Source organism: Lepisosteus oculatus, chromosome 15, assembly GCF_040954835.1.
Source record: "Lepisosteus oculatus isolate fLepOcu1 chromosome 15, fLepOcu1.hap2, whole genome shotgun sequence".
NCBI classification, from domain to species: Eukaryota; Metazoa; Chordata; class Actinopteri; order Semionotiformes; family Lepisosteidae; genus Lepisosteus; species Lepisosteus oculatus.
This window is the reverse complement of record NC_090710.1, coordinates 22,717,224-22,736,487: the sequence shown is the minus strand read 5'-3', so window position 1 is coordinate 22,736,487 and position 19,264 is coordinate 22,717,224. Positions and strand designations below refer to the sequence as shown.

The following is a 19,264-nucleotide window of genomic DNA, read 5'->3' as shown; positions in this document are numbered from 1 at the left end:
AGTAAGTACAGTAAGGAAAATAATTACAATTCCATACAGCTAAAAACACACCTTTCAGAGGGAATCATTTTTTATAGAATAATTTAACAATATAGAATTTGTATAAATTTAAAATGAACTTCGTATTTCTGAAAAGACAGCAGAATGCATTGGACTGGGAAGCAATGACTTGATACTCATGAGCTTACAATTATAATGGTAATATAAAAATGCTTGTAAGTTCAGACTACAGTCATTTCAAATGTACTTTTTCTACACTCAAAAGCTACACTTTACAACACCACACAGAACAAATTAAATTCAATTTTTGTGTTAAACACAATGCTAAAATTATTTAACAGCTCTGTTTTTATGAATATCATGAAATCCACATAGATAGCAACCAAGGAATTTAACCCAGGGCACCAGTACTGCAAGACAGCAATGCTAACCACAGTACCACTATGCCACTGCAAGTTAATACTTATTGGATCCCAATATCAGCCATGTAAAAGTGGTGAGCTCAGTGTTGTTGTTGACAGTGGTGACACTGACACTGTTGACTGTGACAGTTCCAATGAAAACCTTGACTGAGGTTACAGACCTTGGTTTTATTTTTAACCCTTTGTTGTCATTCAAAGCCCATGTTAGAGATGTCACAAGGATATATTTTTTCCATTTATTTCATTTACATTATATAGTATCACCAGGGTCAAGGCCTTGTTTTATCGGATCAGCTTACAGTATGTATTAACTAAAATTATTCTATCTCAGTATATGATTCTCATCAAGTGTAGGTTACACTGGATCCCTGTGAATTTTAGAGTGTATTTTAAAATGACATAAAGAACAAGGTACTGAATGGTCTAGCCCTAGATTACCTTAAGGACTACCTGCCTGAGTACAGAACAACACTTACAGTATTATACTGTATGAGATATATTTTTATTATACCTAACACCAGGCTCCAGATAAAGGGCACTAAAGACAGCACTATGTCTGTGGAACATAATGACGAAATCCTTTACTCTTCGAAAGTTGAGTAAAAGACTTCCTTACTTTTCGTATTAGAGCTTTATTGTTTATTTTTAATTATGATATTTGTCTAAAAGTATTTACTTAAACATATAACTACATTTGAAAGCTCTCATAAATCAAATTGATTCTTGTTTTTATTATCAGAAGTTGTATTTTTAGTAGTTGTACAACATCTAATACTTCCTAACCCCAAAAAAATTGCATGGAAAAGTTGCAATAGTAAAATAAAAATTATATAATACAGTAACTAAGGAGCAACACCTGTCAAGATCAGGTCATTAAATTATACACCAACAAAATTAAAGTATTATTTCCACAACACACCAACAATATTCCTGTACCTCAACAATATTCCACTGTACAGTATACTGTATATGGTAAACTAGTGGAATATTTTTTCTAAATTTTAGGATATTATATTATATCACATCACAACAAAAGCCAACAAAAAAGTCATGCCTAACAAATATTGCTATACACTCCAACTGTTTTACTCAAATTATATTATTTATCAGAAATACAAAACATACGATAGGCTGAGAATATACTGTAACGTTATCTGATACTAACTCCAAGGTCATTAAATCTTCTCTCATCATGTACAGTATATACTGTAGGAACCTGTATGGTATGTGATTTTGTTGACATTGGATTCCAGGAGAAAAATAAAATACCAGAGGCTTCAGCTTTGAACTATATCATGTAATTGTTCACTGCTATCCCTCACCTTTCTACCAAAAACAAATTTTTATCTACTGTATATTCATCTTGGATACAACAAACAGACACCTAATTCATGCTCCTACACAGAGACCCTTCAAGCAAATGGCTATACAGTACCATATCATAAATGCAGAGTCAATTGTTATATTTTATCAGAAAACATGGACAAACTAAATTTATATTTATCTTTTTAAATAATATTTTGTTAGTTGTTCAAGTTTGTGGTGATGCTATGCAATTTCCAGGAAAACAAACACAGGCTATTTAAATAATGACCAACTGAAATAATGTAACATATCCTGCATTTGTTCATCTCATTATAAACATAACAAGCTTCACCATATGCTACTTCATAGCATACTATTCTTTATCTATCTAATATACAGTATAGTGTGTATTACACCCCCTTAAGATTTTAAGTATTTAGACATACAGTATTTGACATTTACCTAGTCCTCACCGCAATAATAGTAGTTAAAACCAGATACATAGATAAAACTAACCTGATTTGATAAAAAAAAATTGTACTTTGTCATTATTAAAAAAACATTAGCCAGTATTCAATATATTTTTGGGAAGAAGTAGGTGTACCCTTGGATGTGCAACAAAACATGTGTAAATGATTAGCTGATCATCAGAAAATGATTTCCACCTGTTCGTAAGATCAGAATATTTGTCAGTTTGGTACTAAGCACTTACAGTAGGTTTGTGGTAACACATCATGCTCAGATCAAATGAACTCTGTGGCAGTGTTAGAGAAGGAACTGTTTCTGCTTATCAATCAAAGCCATTTCAGAACAATATGAAGTCCATCATTCCACACTAAGAAAAATATATTACAATCTACCCAGTTGTGGCCATCTTACCAAATTCTCTCCAAGAGCTTACCATATGATGCTTCTAGATGCCTCAGAGACCCCCAAGGGTATGCAGGGATGTACAGGCCTCTCTCTCTATGTTAAATGTCAGAGTTCATTAGTTCACCTTCAGGAAAAGACTGAAAAATAATGGCTTTAATGGATGGGTACCCAGGAGGTAACCCCTGCTCTCCAAGAAGAACATTGTTGCATGGCTTTAGTTTGCAAAATACCACTTGATTTAAAAACAAGACTTCTGGAAGAATATGCTCTGGACAGATGAATCAGAAGTGAAGTATTTAGCTATAATGGAATATGTCATGTTTTGTGACAGCCAAACACTGCTTTTGACCAGAAGAAGCACATACCAACCATCAAGCACAGTGATGGAAGTTGATGGTCTGGGGCTGCAATGCTGTTTCAAGACCCAGAGACCTGGCTACAGTATCATCGAGTTTACCATGCATTCCAAACTATACTTTACCAAGGTATACTAAGGAAATTGAGACACCATCTGGCTAACAGCTAAAGATGAACCAAAAGTTTATCCAAATGGTTATGATCCAAAAAATAAGTAAATCTACCACAGAATGGTTGAAACAGAAGAAATTCAGGATTTTGGAATGGCCAAGTCAAAGTCCAAAACCGAACCCCAAAGAGATGCTGTGGAGGGACCTAAAAAGAGCTGTGCAAACAAGAAAAACCTCATAAATCATAGAGTTGAAGCAGTTCTATAAGGAAGAGTTGGCCATTATACCTCATTAATCCCAGAATTAATCCCAGGAGATGTGAGAGGCTGATCAACTCTTACAGGAAATGTTTAATGTAAGTTATTGTTTCACAGCACAAGGTGCACTTACTTTTTAACACAAAGATATTAAATACTGGCTGCCCTTTTAAAAAAAAAACATTGACAAAATATAATTTATGTGTTATATGTCAAATCAGGCTTATTTTATCTGCTATTAAGACTTGGTGAGGAGTATGTCTAGATATGTTAAATCATAACATTCTAAGGGGGTGTACTTACTTTTCACCACACTCTATCCATGGGGTGCAGAATGTAATTTAATTCTCTGGCCAGAATTCCAAGGGATTTCCTGTTGTTTATTTGATACTTCCCTGCAGCTAACCCCCACCCTACCCACACCCCATGTTGGTGTCTTTTATCTCTATCTGTAATTCTGAAGTCATTTAGAAACTCCTTATCATATTCTTTAATATGGTAATTAGACACTGAAAATGCCTCAGTATTGCATAAATAAGGTTTACAGTCACTCTGTAGTGCACCTCAAATTAAAATAAAACATCTCCCTTTCTGGCTGGAATAACAACAATTAATATGATAATTACAGAAGGCCACGTGCATGAAAGCAAAGCCCTTTAGCTCCACTGATCCTGTTATTATATCAGGCATAAATGTGAATTTAAATAGGCTAATTTTGTGTTAAAAAGGCACTCTTTGATTACAACATACTCAAATTAATTTTGTGGTATTTAGAGGTTTGAGGTCCAGGATAAAAGTGATTTTTTCATATCCATACAATAATACCCTGGTTGATTCATTGCATCACAATTGTATTGGACATGTACTGTACCTGTGATGTCCTGTTAGTTTATGGATTGCTCTTTGCTAAGTTCTTAGATATTTTTATTTATCACATTTTAAAGTATAACATTAATTATATTTTATTATGTTAGCAATTAACATTTGTAAACTGTGGTTTAATACATACTATATACTGTATGTATGTGTTATACAAATAATATACAAATATTTATTAGCCTTATTGTATATTTACTGTAGCTAATTTATAAGCAAAGTTTTCTGCTTTACAGTGTATTGCATTGTATACACAGCATATTAAAAGCTACTGTAGCTAAATCATTTTATTTTATTTATTGACTCTGAAATATAAAACTAATTTGTTAACAATATCTCAACTAAACTTATATGAGCTTAATTGCTTTCTTTTGTAGAAAATGCGCCATGTATTTAATTTCAACATACAGTATAAAGCTCAGAATACGCAACTGTTGCTTGTCAGCACCATGGACAGCCTCGATAAATTGTACTGCAATTACCACATTTTCTAAAATGAGATCCCATTTGCTTACATAAAATAAACATTTTAAAATAAATATTACTGCATATAATTATACAGAACATAATGTAACATTCTAATACTTTCCTGAAAAAAGAAAGCTATTAACATTGAAGCTCTTTATTTTCTAAGAAATATACCTGTTTATTCTTTACTTTGCAATACAATTAAGGCCAAATTAAAAAAAAAAACCAACATACAGTATGAGCACATACAATTTGGCAGCAATAATAAATTCCATTAATATAGTTGATTTTCTCAGATGGAACATCAATTGTTGTCATCTTTTCTTTGCAGCCGGCTAAATTCCAATAAAACCAACACATTTAATTAAATAAAACACCCAAACAATAAAAATAATCTTAGTTACTTATCTACTTAGTTTCAGTAGCAGTTTCATAGTAATAAACATTGAATATCTTTCTTGCAAATAATTCAATGCCATATTTAGCACATCAATGATATTGATTTTGCATTCACACATATCAATAACATAATATGTATATGAGTTACCACAAGAACCTGTATTTAAGAAACACAAAAACATGGAATAAATAATTAGACATTCCCTGAAGTTCATGGGGGCCTTTCTATGATAAGGCATGATTGCTTGTACAGAACATGGGAAGTCTCTGAACACAGAACGTCATGTCCCAGACACAGAGTTCACGTGACTTCAGAGTTGGGCAATAGAGTACTGGAAAAATAAGGAGGCTCTTCTTGAACTACTGGATTTTCCCTCCTTGGGTGCTAGCATGATGATTACCCCATTCATGTTAAGCCAAGGCAACTGTTCTTGGACATTCTGTACATTCAAAAACCAGAAAAAGAAACTGGGGATATGAGTTCAGAAAATTAATAACACCAACAATCAGATGAAATGTCCCAAAACTTATGTGAATGTCAACACTAATCAGCAAAACTTATTTCCATATTGGGCTTATGGCTTACAGATAAAGAAAGTCCTTCTCCACATCACACAAAGCTAGTCTTTTGTTTATGATATTTTACAGCAGAGACAGCTTGAGTTTTGTAACTAACCATTTTTTTCTAATTATTCCAGGGTTTCACTATTTTACCAACTCTCAAACACATGAATATTCATTGATCAGTGTTCAAGTTAGTTCAGAAAAAGGCTGGGCTGTTTGCTAAGATGTGGGGAAAGATACGGGACATGGAAGGTCACAGCAGGATGACTGTACACTGTTAGTGTGCCAAACATCAATGTCTCTACCAACGACCCCTTCCTTTGTCATTTGCCATTGAAAATCAAACAATATTTTCACATACTGTGGTACAACTATCTGCATTGTTAATGCAATGCAGAAATGGAAAGAATTAAGGCACCACAAATTGGTAATGGCCTTCCCAGTCATTGGCCAGAAACTCATTTGAGAACATAATAGCTGTTCTCCAGTGGTCTCTACTAAAGCATTCCTGTAAAGTCAATTATAAGACTTCCTGAAGCAGGCTCTTGTGTCGGGAATGGGCAGCCATCCCACAGACTGAGAACGCCAATGTCGCTTACACAATGTGAGACTATATTGCTGTCTTTACTTAGTACAGTACGTGGTTCCACAATAAACATGTTCTTTCAAACTTCTTGAATTTATGATGCCAAGTTTAGCAATGTCTTATTTCTACTCTTATGCATTTACTGAAGTAAACAGTTCGTAGAAGATGTTACTAAAACACCAGGACAAAGTCACTAAAACAGTTTACATCCTAATATATCTGATTAGTGCCCTTAATTTAGAACCCATCTCTCCTCACAAATCACTTCAATGTACTAATTAAGTAAAACGCAAAAATAATTTACTGGACCTTGCTTTTAAATGTACACACACAAAATGAATAATATATATCGTATGTAGAGAGAATGTAGAAACTTACCATATTGACTTCTGACACCATGTCTATACTCGCAACGTCTATGCTCATTCCCACGGCAACCGGGGGACCTGAACAAATAGAAAAATATGTGCGTAAAATAAGCGTATGGATATATAAAAATACGAAAATATCTGAACAAGACATTTTCAAAACGTAATTAATACACTTTTTCAAAGAAGAACTGACGCACCTCCAAAGTCTGGTCGAAGGCGAATGTCATATCCTTTTAACAGTTTGTCCACAGTCTCTTTCACGAAAGACATGTTCCCTGGCTCGTTGGCGCTAGAAAGAAATAATAAAAGGTAAAATCCAGTTTTTCAAACGAGACGACTGTCCAGTTTTCACGCTTTATTGTACCCTCTATACTTACCTCTGTGCACAGCACATAACTGCTACTATCACGGGTGCTGAAAGAACACCAAATAGTCTCCTTTTCTGTAATCCCCACATTCCTCAGGATCGTTTATGTCAAGGAGTTTATCAACAAGACGTTAAAACGTTAGGTGTCAGTACAGTGTTGAGGCTGACCGGATAAGTAAAGATAAATGTATTCCCTTAGCAGGTGTTTGATAAAGAAGTCGTTGCTGGTCCATGCGATGTCTTATGTCAGTAAATATCTGTCACAATCCGTTTTTCCACGTACTCCCTCTTGGATGCTAAAGCGGTAATTAAAAAGAGCACTCGGGAAGGCAGATGCATGTTGCCTGAAACATTGCCGGCAATGGCAGAAATATATTTTTGTGGTTCGGTCTCAGCCAGACCATGGTTCCATCTCCCCTTGAGTTTTGTCTTCTGCTGCTCAGCTACCCAGCATAAATCCCGCTCCTTTTAAAAATCCTTTTTAGAAAACCACATACGTCGGTCCCAACAAGATTATGCAAACGCACTAAACATCATCTACTTGTAACACCTCCGATTTTGTGCAATTCCATGCCGCTACAGAATTTATGTCGACATTCGCGGTGTAGGTTTTTTCACTGTTGCGCTGGACAGTCATTGAATCGGGGCGATTCTAACCACGTTGCCTTGAGTTTGTGGAAATTGACATGCCAAGCATAAATGATTCACTATAAAGCAAAGTGCCCACGTGATACGCCAGTCTGAAAGCTACTCGAAGTGAGGTTGTGCTCATTGGCAGAGCTAGGACCTCATAAAGGCTCAACAGGGCTAGCAACAGTTCTGTTAAGGTGAGCCCATGCCTTACTGGGTGAAAAACGATTAAAGAAAGGGCTTTGTACACAGACTACGGATTGACAGGTTGACAGTTGCCGGTTTTAATTATTCTTAACTGAGGGCATACAGGTATGTACAGTAATACAGTATGTGACAGTGCTTTTTCAACATACTGTAAAACACGTTATTGAGCTTTATAAGATAATTATATTATATGTCAGTTGTGAATAAATTCGCGTCTGCGGTAAAAAGACTGGTTATAAGATAGTCATCATAAAATGGTTCGTGATTTACAGGAACTCCTTGAAAAGCTCTGCATTCACAGCGTCTGTGAGACGTGCTGTAATTACTCATTTCAGATGCATGTAGACAAGGCAAAGTGAAACTGTTGCTGACCGGGAAGCGTCAGGTTGCATGTAAACAGAGATTTTACGAGATGTGCTTTTATTCAATTTAACAATCACTCAGATAGGTATCGAAGTTTCTCACTGAAAGAGTTCGACAAAAAAAAAGCACTTAAGGTACTGATCAACAACAAAACTGTGAACTCTAGCACACAGGCTTCAAAATTGTCGATGAGACGTTGCTTCTGTAATCTTGAGCAAGACACTTCCCCAAATAACTTCATTAAATTACTCTACTTTGTCGATCTCAACTCTCCAGCCGGAAATTAAAATTTGCTTTCAATTGATTTATATAGTTAGCTGAAGGGTTAAATTAAATATGTTGTACTGTATATATCCACCCTTCAAAATGATTGTATGAATTCAGAATATCAGCAGCACATAAGCAGCAACATGATGGTCAGGCTATTATACTGTACTTCTTAACATTTGTGTGTGCAAGTCATGTTTGGTGGGAAAAAAAACAAAGAACATTGAGTGTTTAAAGACAGTAAATTGAAATTGGCCACATAATTTGTACTGTAGTGTTTATAATGACTTTTGAATAAAACACAATCTTAGGATCCAGCAATCTTTTTAAGGGATTCATCATAGAAATTAACTGACAGTAAATAAAATGAAAAAATAAAACCCTAGGGAATACTGTAGGTCACACATCTAATTCTGGGGAGGTGCAAAGAACCAATATTTCCAACGTGAAAACACCACAGGCCATTTCTTCTAAAGAGATGAAAGTGTACTGGGAATTTCTCTGTTGTGGCAAATTGTCCCTCTAAGAGATGTGATAAGATTGTGAGAGATGAAATCTATATGTCTCTTTCTTGTTGAAGTCCTCCTGCGAGCCACAGCAAACTCCGTGAATGGCACAGGCTTAAAACTTGGAGACAAAGGTGTACGCTTAAGAGACTGTGCATTTTGGAGTGCACCCCCAGAGTTTTTTTTTTCACAAAACAAGATACTTCAATGATTTGTTTTCTTCTCATTGCAGGAGAAACGATTCAGCATTGCTGTACATTGTGATACAAACCCAAAGACAAGCATGTGTACAAAGATGCACTCAACCCCATTTCTATACTTCCCACATTCCAACCTAACGCGTTCTGAAGAAGAACTAATAATATTCATTAACTTACATTAATAACTTTATAATAACATAGACATTTTCAGTTTATAATTTAGTATTTAATAAACAGTTTTACAAATACTGTAATTAAAACTGTATATAATGTTAACGTGTTTTAGGATTAGGATATTTTAGGATATATTTTATGCTATAATGTTAATATACTCGAAACCTACAAGCTATGTTTGTACTATGAGATGCAAAAAACATAGAGTACAGTGAAGGAACTTCGATAGTTTGGCTTGAAATCAATAAGATAAATGGAAGTTATTAACTGATGTTTGGGAAGGATAACAACTACAAGTCAATCACACACAGCTGTACCTGTGATCAGTATGAAAATAGCTACAGTATACAGTAATGCATATTGAATTCCTTCGCATTCATATCAAGCATGTCTCCTCCACTCCACTGGAGGCTGTCCACTGCTAAAGATATACAGTAGTGATTATTATATGGGGATTAACTAACTACAGTATATCCTAGGCTCAGGTTACCCAGTTTTGCAATCTGATTACCTCTTACATTTAAGAAATGCTGTAGTATCACCTCAGTGTTATGGCAATTCAGTGCTCTCAGAACTGATTGGACCTCTTCTTTGAGAATGAGTAATAGTGATTACTACTGTATGTACAGTAACATACTCCATTTCTTCATTATATTTTCCAATGGTTTAATAGTGTGAAGGATGAAAACATAATGAATTCCCCTTTCAGTTTTTTTCAGTGGTAAGGGCATATTTTTTCAATAGAAATTTCTCTTATACTTCTCATTCTAGTTTAATACAGCAAAACTGTCAGTTTGTTTATTTCTGGAAATCCTTCTTGGAGAGGCAGTAGCAGGACAAAGGAACGGTAGTCAGTCAGACCGCTTCTCTTGTTGTACTATATATATACTGTATATATCCACCATAATATATACATCTTCTGACACTATGAAAAGGGTGTGAGGTCCACAGCTTCTAAAATAGAATTACCTTTATGAATTTGAGTTTTAACAGATCAAAGGAGAAAAAAAGTCCTTCACCCCCATTATCATCGATAGATGTCTTGTCAGATAGTATCAGAATCGACAGTACAGAGACGGTGCATTGAAAGATTATTAAGACGGTTGCACTGTTATTATTTTAAAGCACTCATGACACTTATTGATCAATACTTGCTAAATACACAACCTACAGTACTCTACATATCCGATGCATAAAGCCAAAATAAATATGTATTGTAAACACATAATACACGTGAAAGCAAAAGGGAAAGGTTTGATTCTTTACAAATTTAAACTTGTTGCTGGAGCAAACCTAAATTTATTTAGATGCTCAAAATTACCTTAATGAGCCACATAATCCGTTTTATTGGCCCCTGCCTGTGTGTATTTAGAGGGGCTCTTATGAATTCAGAATAAAAACAATGGCCTCTTTGATGTTCCTTGATCAGGTAGTGAAGTTGGGAAGCAAAGACTCAATCATAAAGACTAAGGAGCTTTCATAGCAAGTCAGAGATAAGGACATTGAAAGCACAGGAAACAGGTAAGGACATTTTCTGGAAAGTCTCTGAACAGTCTGCTCAACTTTCAAAAAGTAGAAGATGCATCATCCCATCCAGACACTGCCTAGATCAGGCTGTCCCTCTAAACTGAACAGTCAGACAAGAGGGAAACAGGTTAGGTATGCCATCATGAGGCAAATGGAAACTTTGAAAGAGCTAGAGAGTTCAATGGCTATGAAGGGAGAATATGATCATGAGCCAATATTCTGGTTATTCCACAAAACTGGTCTGTAAGGTAGAGTGGAAAAACATTTCATATCCTGTATGAAATTTGCAACAAAGCACCTGAGTGATCCTGCAAAAATGTGGTGAAACATAATGTGATCAAATAAGCAGGACAATGATGCATATTGGAGGCTAAAGGTACATTGGAAGGGCTTATGAATAAGTAAGATGTCTTTTAGTGGCTACATCAATGTCCTGACTTGACTCCTCAGATTGAGACCTGTAAACTTTTGTCCATAACCAATATCAAAGCATCTTCAGAGAGCTTGAGTAATTCTGACTAGTAGAATAAACACAAATTACATGGCCAAGTCAATACAGACTTAACCAAAATAACATGGGGCTTTAATTGCTGCCAAAGGTGTTTCCATAACACGTTGAACTCACAGCTCTGAATACTTAAGTAATTAACACATTTTTGTTTTTTTTCTATTAGATTTGTATTTATATTGTTTATTTTTAAGTGACATTTACTCTACCTCATCTTACCCATGAACGTCTTCAATCTAAGCATTTTAGTTTGCATACAACAAAAGTGTTTAAAATGTCTATACTGTACATCATTTTGTAATTTCACTTTAGGAAGCAAAATGGACACCATAAGAAGGGACTGAATACGTTTGCAAGGCACTTTGTATCTTGGATATTCCAATAGAGCAGAGACCCTCAGGCTGGATCTTGGACAGTGTTTACTAATGATTTGTTTGAATTGTACGCTTAAGTAAGGAAACCTTTAATCAGTCTCTGATCTTAATCGGCCTTTTTTGCAATTGTTCTCAGCTATAAAGCAGTTGGAAGTTGAAGTTGAAGTTGACTACACAGTAACATAACATTTGACAATTTCAAATAAGAAGATTAGCCAGATTATTAATTTAAAACCTCTACAGTAATTCCACAGTGGATTGGACACTGCCAGGACTCAACCAGGACAAGGCTGTAAATTAAACCTTTACATCAGCATAAAATATGTATTTTGGAATTGGTAAAAAAGTATTTCATGTGTAAGTGACCTCCCATATACTCTAATTCCAGTGGCCACATTTGTTTTTACAGAAGTGAAACTAGTATTTAAAAAACTAACATATTATGAGAAAGCACTGACCACAATACCGCAAGAAAATATACAGCCCTATACCAGTCTCTTTCATCAGGTTTCAGCAGCCAAAGCAAAGCACAGCACTATAAATCATTAGAAACAAGACAATCTCTGTGTATTCAAATCCCAATCTGGCAAAGAAAGGCCATTTTCCTGATAGTACAGTATGAATCAAATACCACATGGATTCTGCATGTTTGCAATTTGTTTTTTTGTTTGTTTTTGTTTACTATTGTCTGGAGTTTATGCATACTGTACCTCAAAAACGTAAAGACTTTTCTGGCAATCACAGAAACTAAAGTATTTGTAAATTTGAAAACTTCTCTTCCTTGAATGTGTTTCAGAGCAGAAGATTTTACTGTCTTTTAGGATAGTGGCAACCAAACGCCATGCTTTAATTTTAATATAAACTACATATTTTAAGAGGGCAGCAGGTTTAGACTAGATAGAGATATTTGTCAGACCCACATTCCCCAGAATGCTGTAGGAATGAGCTGCTGCTTTCAGTCACCTGACTCATTGTGTGAGAATGACTGGTCAGGTGGTTCTTTAATAAAAAACATAAACAGGGACTTCCAGGGTTTTGCCTTTTATCTACTTTCTAGGGAAGGAGAACAGATCCACTGTCATGCAAATGGAGTGAGAGGGGAAGCCAAGTGACTGAGATCTTTTATGAGTGTCTAAATTTTCAAATATGGAGATATTGTTTTGGAGATGGTAAACATCTTAACTGCCCAGCTATAGATAGTAAGTGACTGAACAAGTCTTGTTAATGGCTCAAGGGGGAGCATAAACATTTGTTTGGGTGTGTGTTTGAGTATTTATACTTACACTGTAGATAAAAGCCAAGTATCTTTACCTTATGGCTACTTAGTATGTCTGTTTTAGCTAGACCTACTTTGTGTGTACAACGGTTTTGTTGTTTATACAGTAACATCCCTTTCCAAGATAGGTCATGCATTTGTTAATGTCATTTGCAATATTGCTATGATCATACTTTATAATCTGGGCATTTACTGTATTGTACAATTAACCAGATATGGAAAAAACATCAGTTCAATTAATTTGCAATATTTAGTGTCAATGATAATAAATAATTAGTAATTAAACTACTCCATAATGTTTAAGAATATAAAAGAGTGATGAATATATGGAACCAAGATTTTACCAAAACGTATTGGAAGGGAGCTGAGGAAGGACAGAGAATGGTTGGCTCTGGTTGTGGCACAGAAAATCACAGCATGTTACATACTTTTATTTCTACTCATTTTTTTTTCTAAAATAACAATAACTCCATTACACAGCATGGGACAATTAGGAGAAAGGATCAGACTTTTGTTTAAAATAATGCTTGCTTAAATCTCTCCTACTCCATTAGCTTCCAGGATAGAGCTGTAGCAGGATGCTGCTGTGCTAATGTGTTTACAATCAGCTTTCGAGAGTAATGTGTTTGATTCCCAGCACAGACTTCCAGACTTTAATTCATAGCAAGCTTGGAGATTTGAGAAGGTCTTCTGGATCTTGATATTGCACAGAGGGAACACCACTCTCCTCTATAATGAGGTCAGTGGCTGAACTCTGTGTGAGAAAAATAAAAGTAACACAACTTTCACATAATGCTGCTGACCAGAGGGTTAGGATTAGAGTTTCAGCATTGTACTGCACATTCCTCTGGCAGAGAGACTCACCATGTTATAGATTCAGTAACAATGATGAATGATGAGAATTAAAGATCTAGGAATAGCAGTTTCTTAAAATGATATGTACAGTATTTCATTTTTCAGCCACTTATTCTTTAACAAACAGCAATGATTTTGATTATTTATTCTTTTTCGATGGACAAGGATTGGTACAACCTAAATGTTTGAGTAATGAGTAATGACTCACTATATAATGTCACAATCACAAAATACATCAGTCCAGTTTACCAGCAGTAACTAAAACTAGGCTTGCAAAGAATACTTGTACCTCACTATGAATGTTTCTTCAAAGTATTTGTATTGCTTAGACTCTACTTAAAATATAACCACATGTACTGTAGAAATACTCTTACTAGTATTTCTAGTATTACTAGACAACTTTTCATCAATATCATCGACTTCAGCTCAGCTTTTAACACTAGCCAAGAAACTCAGTGCACTGGGTCTTGACATTACCCTCTGCAACTGGATTCTGGACTTCCTGACAGGCAGACCCCTGGCTGTCAGGCTTGGAAACCACACCTCCGGCACACTAACTCTGAAAACTGGGGTCCCTCCAGGGTTGTGTACTTAGCCCAATGCTCTACTCCCTCTACACCCACGACTGTAAGGCCAAACATAACACCAACTCCATCATCCAGTTTGCCGATGACACCAGCTGTAGGTCTGATCACAGACAATGATGAGGGGGCCTACAGGGAGGAGGTCAGTCTCCTTACAATGTGGTGTGAGGACAAGAATCTCACCCTCAATGTCAGCAATACCAAGGAGCTGATAGTGGATTTCAGAAAACTGCAAAACAGTCATGCCCCTATCCACATCAATGGGACATCAAGTGGAAAGGGTCAGTAACTTCAAATTCCTTGGCCTCCATATCACTGAGGACCTCACATGGTCTCTCAATGTCACTTGTCCGATTAAGAAAGCGCAACAGCGCCTGTACTTCCTAAGACAGTTAAAGAAGGCTAAGATATGTCCCCAGATCCTCGCTAACATTTACAGATCCACTACAGAAAGCATACCGACAGGTTGCATCACAGTGTGGTATGGCAATTGCAGTATTGCTGACCGCAAAGCCCTACAGCGGGTAGTGAAAACTGCCCAGTCCATCACTGGGGTTGCCCTCCCCTCCATTCAGGACATTTATGACAGACAGTGTTTGAGGAAAGCTCTGAGCATAATAAAAGACCCCACACACCCCATCTACAGACTCTTTGACCCTCTACCATCTGGAAAACAGTACCGGAGCATCCGGGCTCAGACTACCAGACGTAGAGACAGTTTTTATCCCCGCACTATCAAAATATTTAACACTCTCACCTACGATCTGAACCCTTACAGTGTCTTCTCTATTTCTCAAAACTCAAAGGCACATTGAAATCTACCTCTACCTCACATGTCAAGACGTTTACTCTCCATAATTTTGTATTCTTTATTTCATTCTGTCGACAAATGATTTTGCACAGCTGTTGTTGTTTTGCACATTGCCTGTTGTTTGTCTTCTTTTCTTGCGCAATTGTCTTGATGTTTGCACTACTTACCATCTGAGAGCCAGCTAAATAGTATTTTGTTATACAGTACTGTACCATATACAGTACCTGTGCATGAGTATGACAATAAACATAAACATGAGATTATTAATTTTTATTGTAATCTATGGTGGCTTGAATGAGCACAACTGGGGCAAAGCTGGAGCCCTTCCTTTTGAACTTTCTTGCTAGACTGCACCTCGAATTTCATGTTTTTACTGCTGCAATAGCAATAAAGAAGAAATAATATTCTCATCTTGATGGAAAATGTACATTACTTAAAGTATATAATTTTTTATAAATGCGGTATTTTTCTTAGTTTTGGAAAACTTTCAGTTGGATTTTGGTGTTGATTAAAAGGCAAAAGAAATAAAGTAACATTATCATAGATGACTATCCATTCGTAGGTTTTGCTCTTTAGGAAAATGCAAACATGATAAAGTATTTTTTCTATTAAAAGGTGTATAAGTAGACAGACAACATAGTTACTAAAAATTAACTTTTCATTTGTTCATATTTGGTTCATGACTATTAATAAATTACAGTGTTGGGAAAAAGCTGAAACATAAGAAGTTGGGAAACACTTAGTTTTTTCTTGACTATTACAGTAACAACATTATTTACCTTAGTTTAAATTAATAAGATTAAGAACATACTTTTAAACACAAATTAAAATAATAATAACTAAAGATAAGGTATTGTCACAAAAAATATTTATAATGCTGTAATTAATAGGGAAAATAGATAAAATGTCAAAAATTGCTTCACAATTGTCCTTAAATATACTGTACTATACAAAAAGCTTTCCTTACCTGGTGTCATATATTGCATATAATTTCTTGTTTCCATCAACTGCATTCCTGTAAAAAATATAAACAAAAATAAAATTGAGTAGAAGGACAGCATACGAGTAGACATTCAATGAAATCCATGTACATAAATGAAGAATTGGTTAACAATTAGAAAACAGAACATACAGATATGGAGTAAATGTTCAGACTGATGAAATTTCAGATTGAAATTTCAGTTCAGATTGATGTACAGTAATTAGCACCATAGGGATCTGTATAGGGACCACTTCTTCCTAATTTAGACATTTACAGTATGGAATTATTAGTAAACAAGACATGTTTGCAGATAATATCAAGATGGGAGGGACAGAAAACTGTGTGGAAGCGTGGGAAATAAATTCAAAAAGATTAAGACAAAATTCAAACCCACACACATGGCAGATTGTCACATTCAAAGTCTATACTGTACATGTATCATGCTAAATCACGGGGTTGGAAAAACATCGACCAAAAACAAGCTGTACAAAAGTAGCGTCGAAACCACTTAGATTTAAGGAAATAACAATTAAAAAGGCTTACAGTTAGGCTTAGGTTTATGTTAATATAGCATTTACATGATGTTGACAGCATGAATAAAAAAGGCAAACAGAATGTTATTATGCATAGTTCAAATTTCAGAGTTTAGGTCAAAGGATGTTTTGTTTAAATAGTGCAACGCATTCGTAAGATTTCATTTAAAATACTGTGTCCAATTTTAGTCACCATGTCACAAAATAAGATATTGCTTTACGATCTCATTTAAAATGTTTTGTACAAGTTTTCCTTTAACTAGAGTTAGTCCGGGAAAGAAATACTTTCCTGGGCTTAAAGGAATGTCCTACAGTACTTTCCAGTCTAAAACAACTGAACCGTTTTGAACTTGAGTGGAGAGGGGCCCTGACACACATTAAAATCCTCAAAGGCATTGGCAAGGGCAACCCAATAGACTTCTTCAGAATCACCAGTGAAACATGATGAGAGGGCACACTTGGGAACTAAGTGGGAGTTTTTCTCATGCTGAGAACATTCTTCGGGAAACTGAAGCACTTTGTCTTCTTAAAGTCTAGTGAGGGTCTGAAACATGCTAACCAGCCAGATTGTTAAAGCCAATACGATTACTTCTTTCAAATTAAAAATGACTGGATGGGACTCTTGGTTAGATACAGTACTATATAACCAGACCTCCTCTTATTTGCAACTCTTATTATGTTCTTAGGTGCTACCGTACTGGAGCTCCACGTTGCACTTGACTTTCATTGCAAATCGTTGTAAAACATTGTAACATTGTAACATTGTCTCAACATTGTAAAAAACTATGCAGCAGCCTATGGAAGCACATTGCTGCCATCAAGGAAAAAAAATCCCATGTTACCTCATGATTACAAGCAAATTATCCTGTTATTACGAGAAAGCAAATCATCTTTACAACATAGCAATTTATCTCTTAATTACAGTATAGCAATGTCACACCACCTGATACATTGTACAATGGCAGCACATACTGTAGAAGCTACCCATAGCTCAGCTGGAACTGTGGTTTAGTGTTTGTCCAACAATGCAGAATGTGCACAGAGTTACTTTATACTCTAGTTTATTTATAATAAAATGTTACAATTTGTACCTCAAATGTGAACACTATTGTAACCATGAGGACACTCACCCTTAAACAAGAACAAGTGTACCACACAATCAATTTCACTGCTTAAAACTGAAAGTCAGCTAATGATAAAGTACTGTAGGTATTGTAGAACAATTGCGCTATGTGAGTGATGATCGCATAAGTGAGAATGTACTGTACTATCTTCTAATTATGAGGTAATTTGCTGTCTTGTAATAATGATATAATTTCTCATACTAATGAGATAACTCATGATTTTTTTTTATGACAGCAATGTATTTCTGTAACAGCCAAACACTAAGTATGTCAAAATTAAAAATGAGTAGAAGGACAGGAAAGGAAGGAAGGAAAGGAAAAAAGAGGGAAAAAATGGTAAGCAAATGTACATGTACTGTAAGTAATCAACTTTATAAACTTCATCTTCTTTACCATGAGGTAAACAATGAAGTCCTTCAATGGCTCTTTAAAGCTTTAAGAGTATTATTACAGAACAATATATTTTAGGTATCTTTCACTGCGGGAACATTATCGTAATGTTAAAGGTGTATTTCTTCTAGAGCACTAATTGTGTTTTGTGAATGTATGCTATGGTCAAAGATAAGGCCTTTGAGTAAAAACAACACTCAAATCATAAACTAATACTAAATATTCATAGGTCTTTATTGTGTAGTTAAGAAATAAAACTACATTGAAATTACCATTTAAATTTTTTTTCAATATAAATCTTTCTTCAAATGCTTTCTTGTGTTTTCTGCTCTCCCAAGCCATTTGCTGTCTTCAATCTGTCTTTACTGTGATACTGTGCATCTCTTCAGAGAATTTCTCTTGTTTTAGACAGCTTAAACACAGCATCTCAGAGAAACTGCAATAAACCCCAGTTGCCTAATCTGAATAAATAAAAATGCTCAAACTCTTTTGACAAAAATATATTTGTAAATGCACAGTTGACCACTATAAATAGTATCAAAACAACAAAGAGATATGTTAAGAAATTCCAAAATAAGAGACCTTTTTAATTATAATCAGAAGAAGAAAAGGAACAGGTACAATATACTATCTGTAGTTGTTGTTGTGCTACTGTTGTCTAGATTTAGATCACTTTTAATGCCAAAAACCTCTAATGCTTTATACGACAGGGTGGAGCAGTGGCTCTGTGGCTAAGGATCTGTACCTGCGACTGGAAGGTTGCTGGTTCAAATCCTGTGGCTGGCAGAGGAATCCTACTCTGTTGGGCCCCTGAGCAAGGCCCTTAGCCCTAACTGCTCCAGGGGTGCCACTCAATGGCAGACCCTGTGCTCTGACCCCCAGCTTTTCTCCCTGTCTGTATCTCCATGGAGAAAAGCTGGGGTATGTGAAAAGATGAATTCCTAATGTAAGAAATTGTATAGGGCTAATAAAGAAACATTATTATTATTATTATTATT

General features: G+C 35.4%; 1 protein-coding gene across 4 annotated transcripts in view; it reads right to left on the bottom strand.

Moving 5' to 3' along the window:
• Positions 1-19,264, bottom strand: part of gabrb3 (gamma-aminobutyric acid type A receptor subunit beta3) — a 111,876-nt gene that overhangs the window by 64,724 nt on the left and 27,888 nt on the right. For 2 of the 4 annotated variants that reach the window (XM_015364320.2, XM_015364322.2), the window contains exons 2-4: positions 16,205-16,252; positions 6,786-6,877; positions 6,596-6,663 (exon numbers count right to left, since the gene is read on the bottom strand). In XM_015364320.2, the coding sequence (XP_015219806.1) occupies positions 6,596-6,663; positions 6,786-6,877; positions 16,205-16,252 (208 nt within the window). Of the gene's footprint in view, positions 1-6,595; positions 6,664-6,785; positions 6,878-6,965; positions 7,673-16,204; positions 16,253-19,264 lie in introns of those variants that run through there. The other 2 variants (XM_006639140.3, XM_006639142.3) reach the window with 2 other exon arrangements.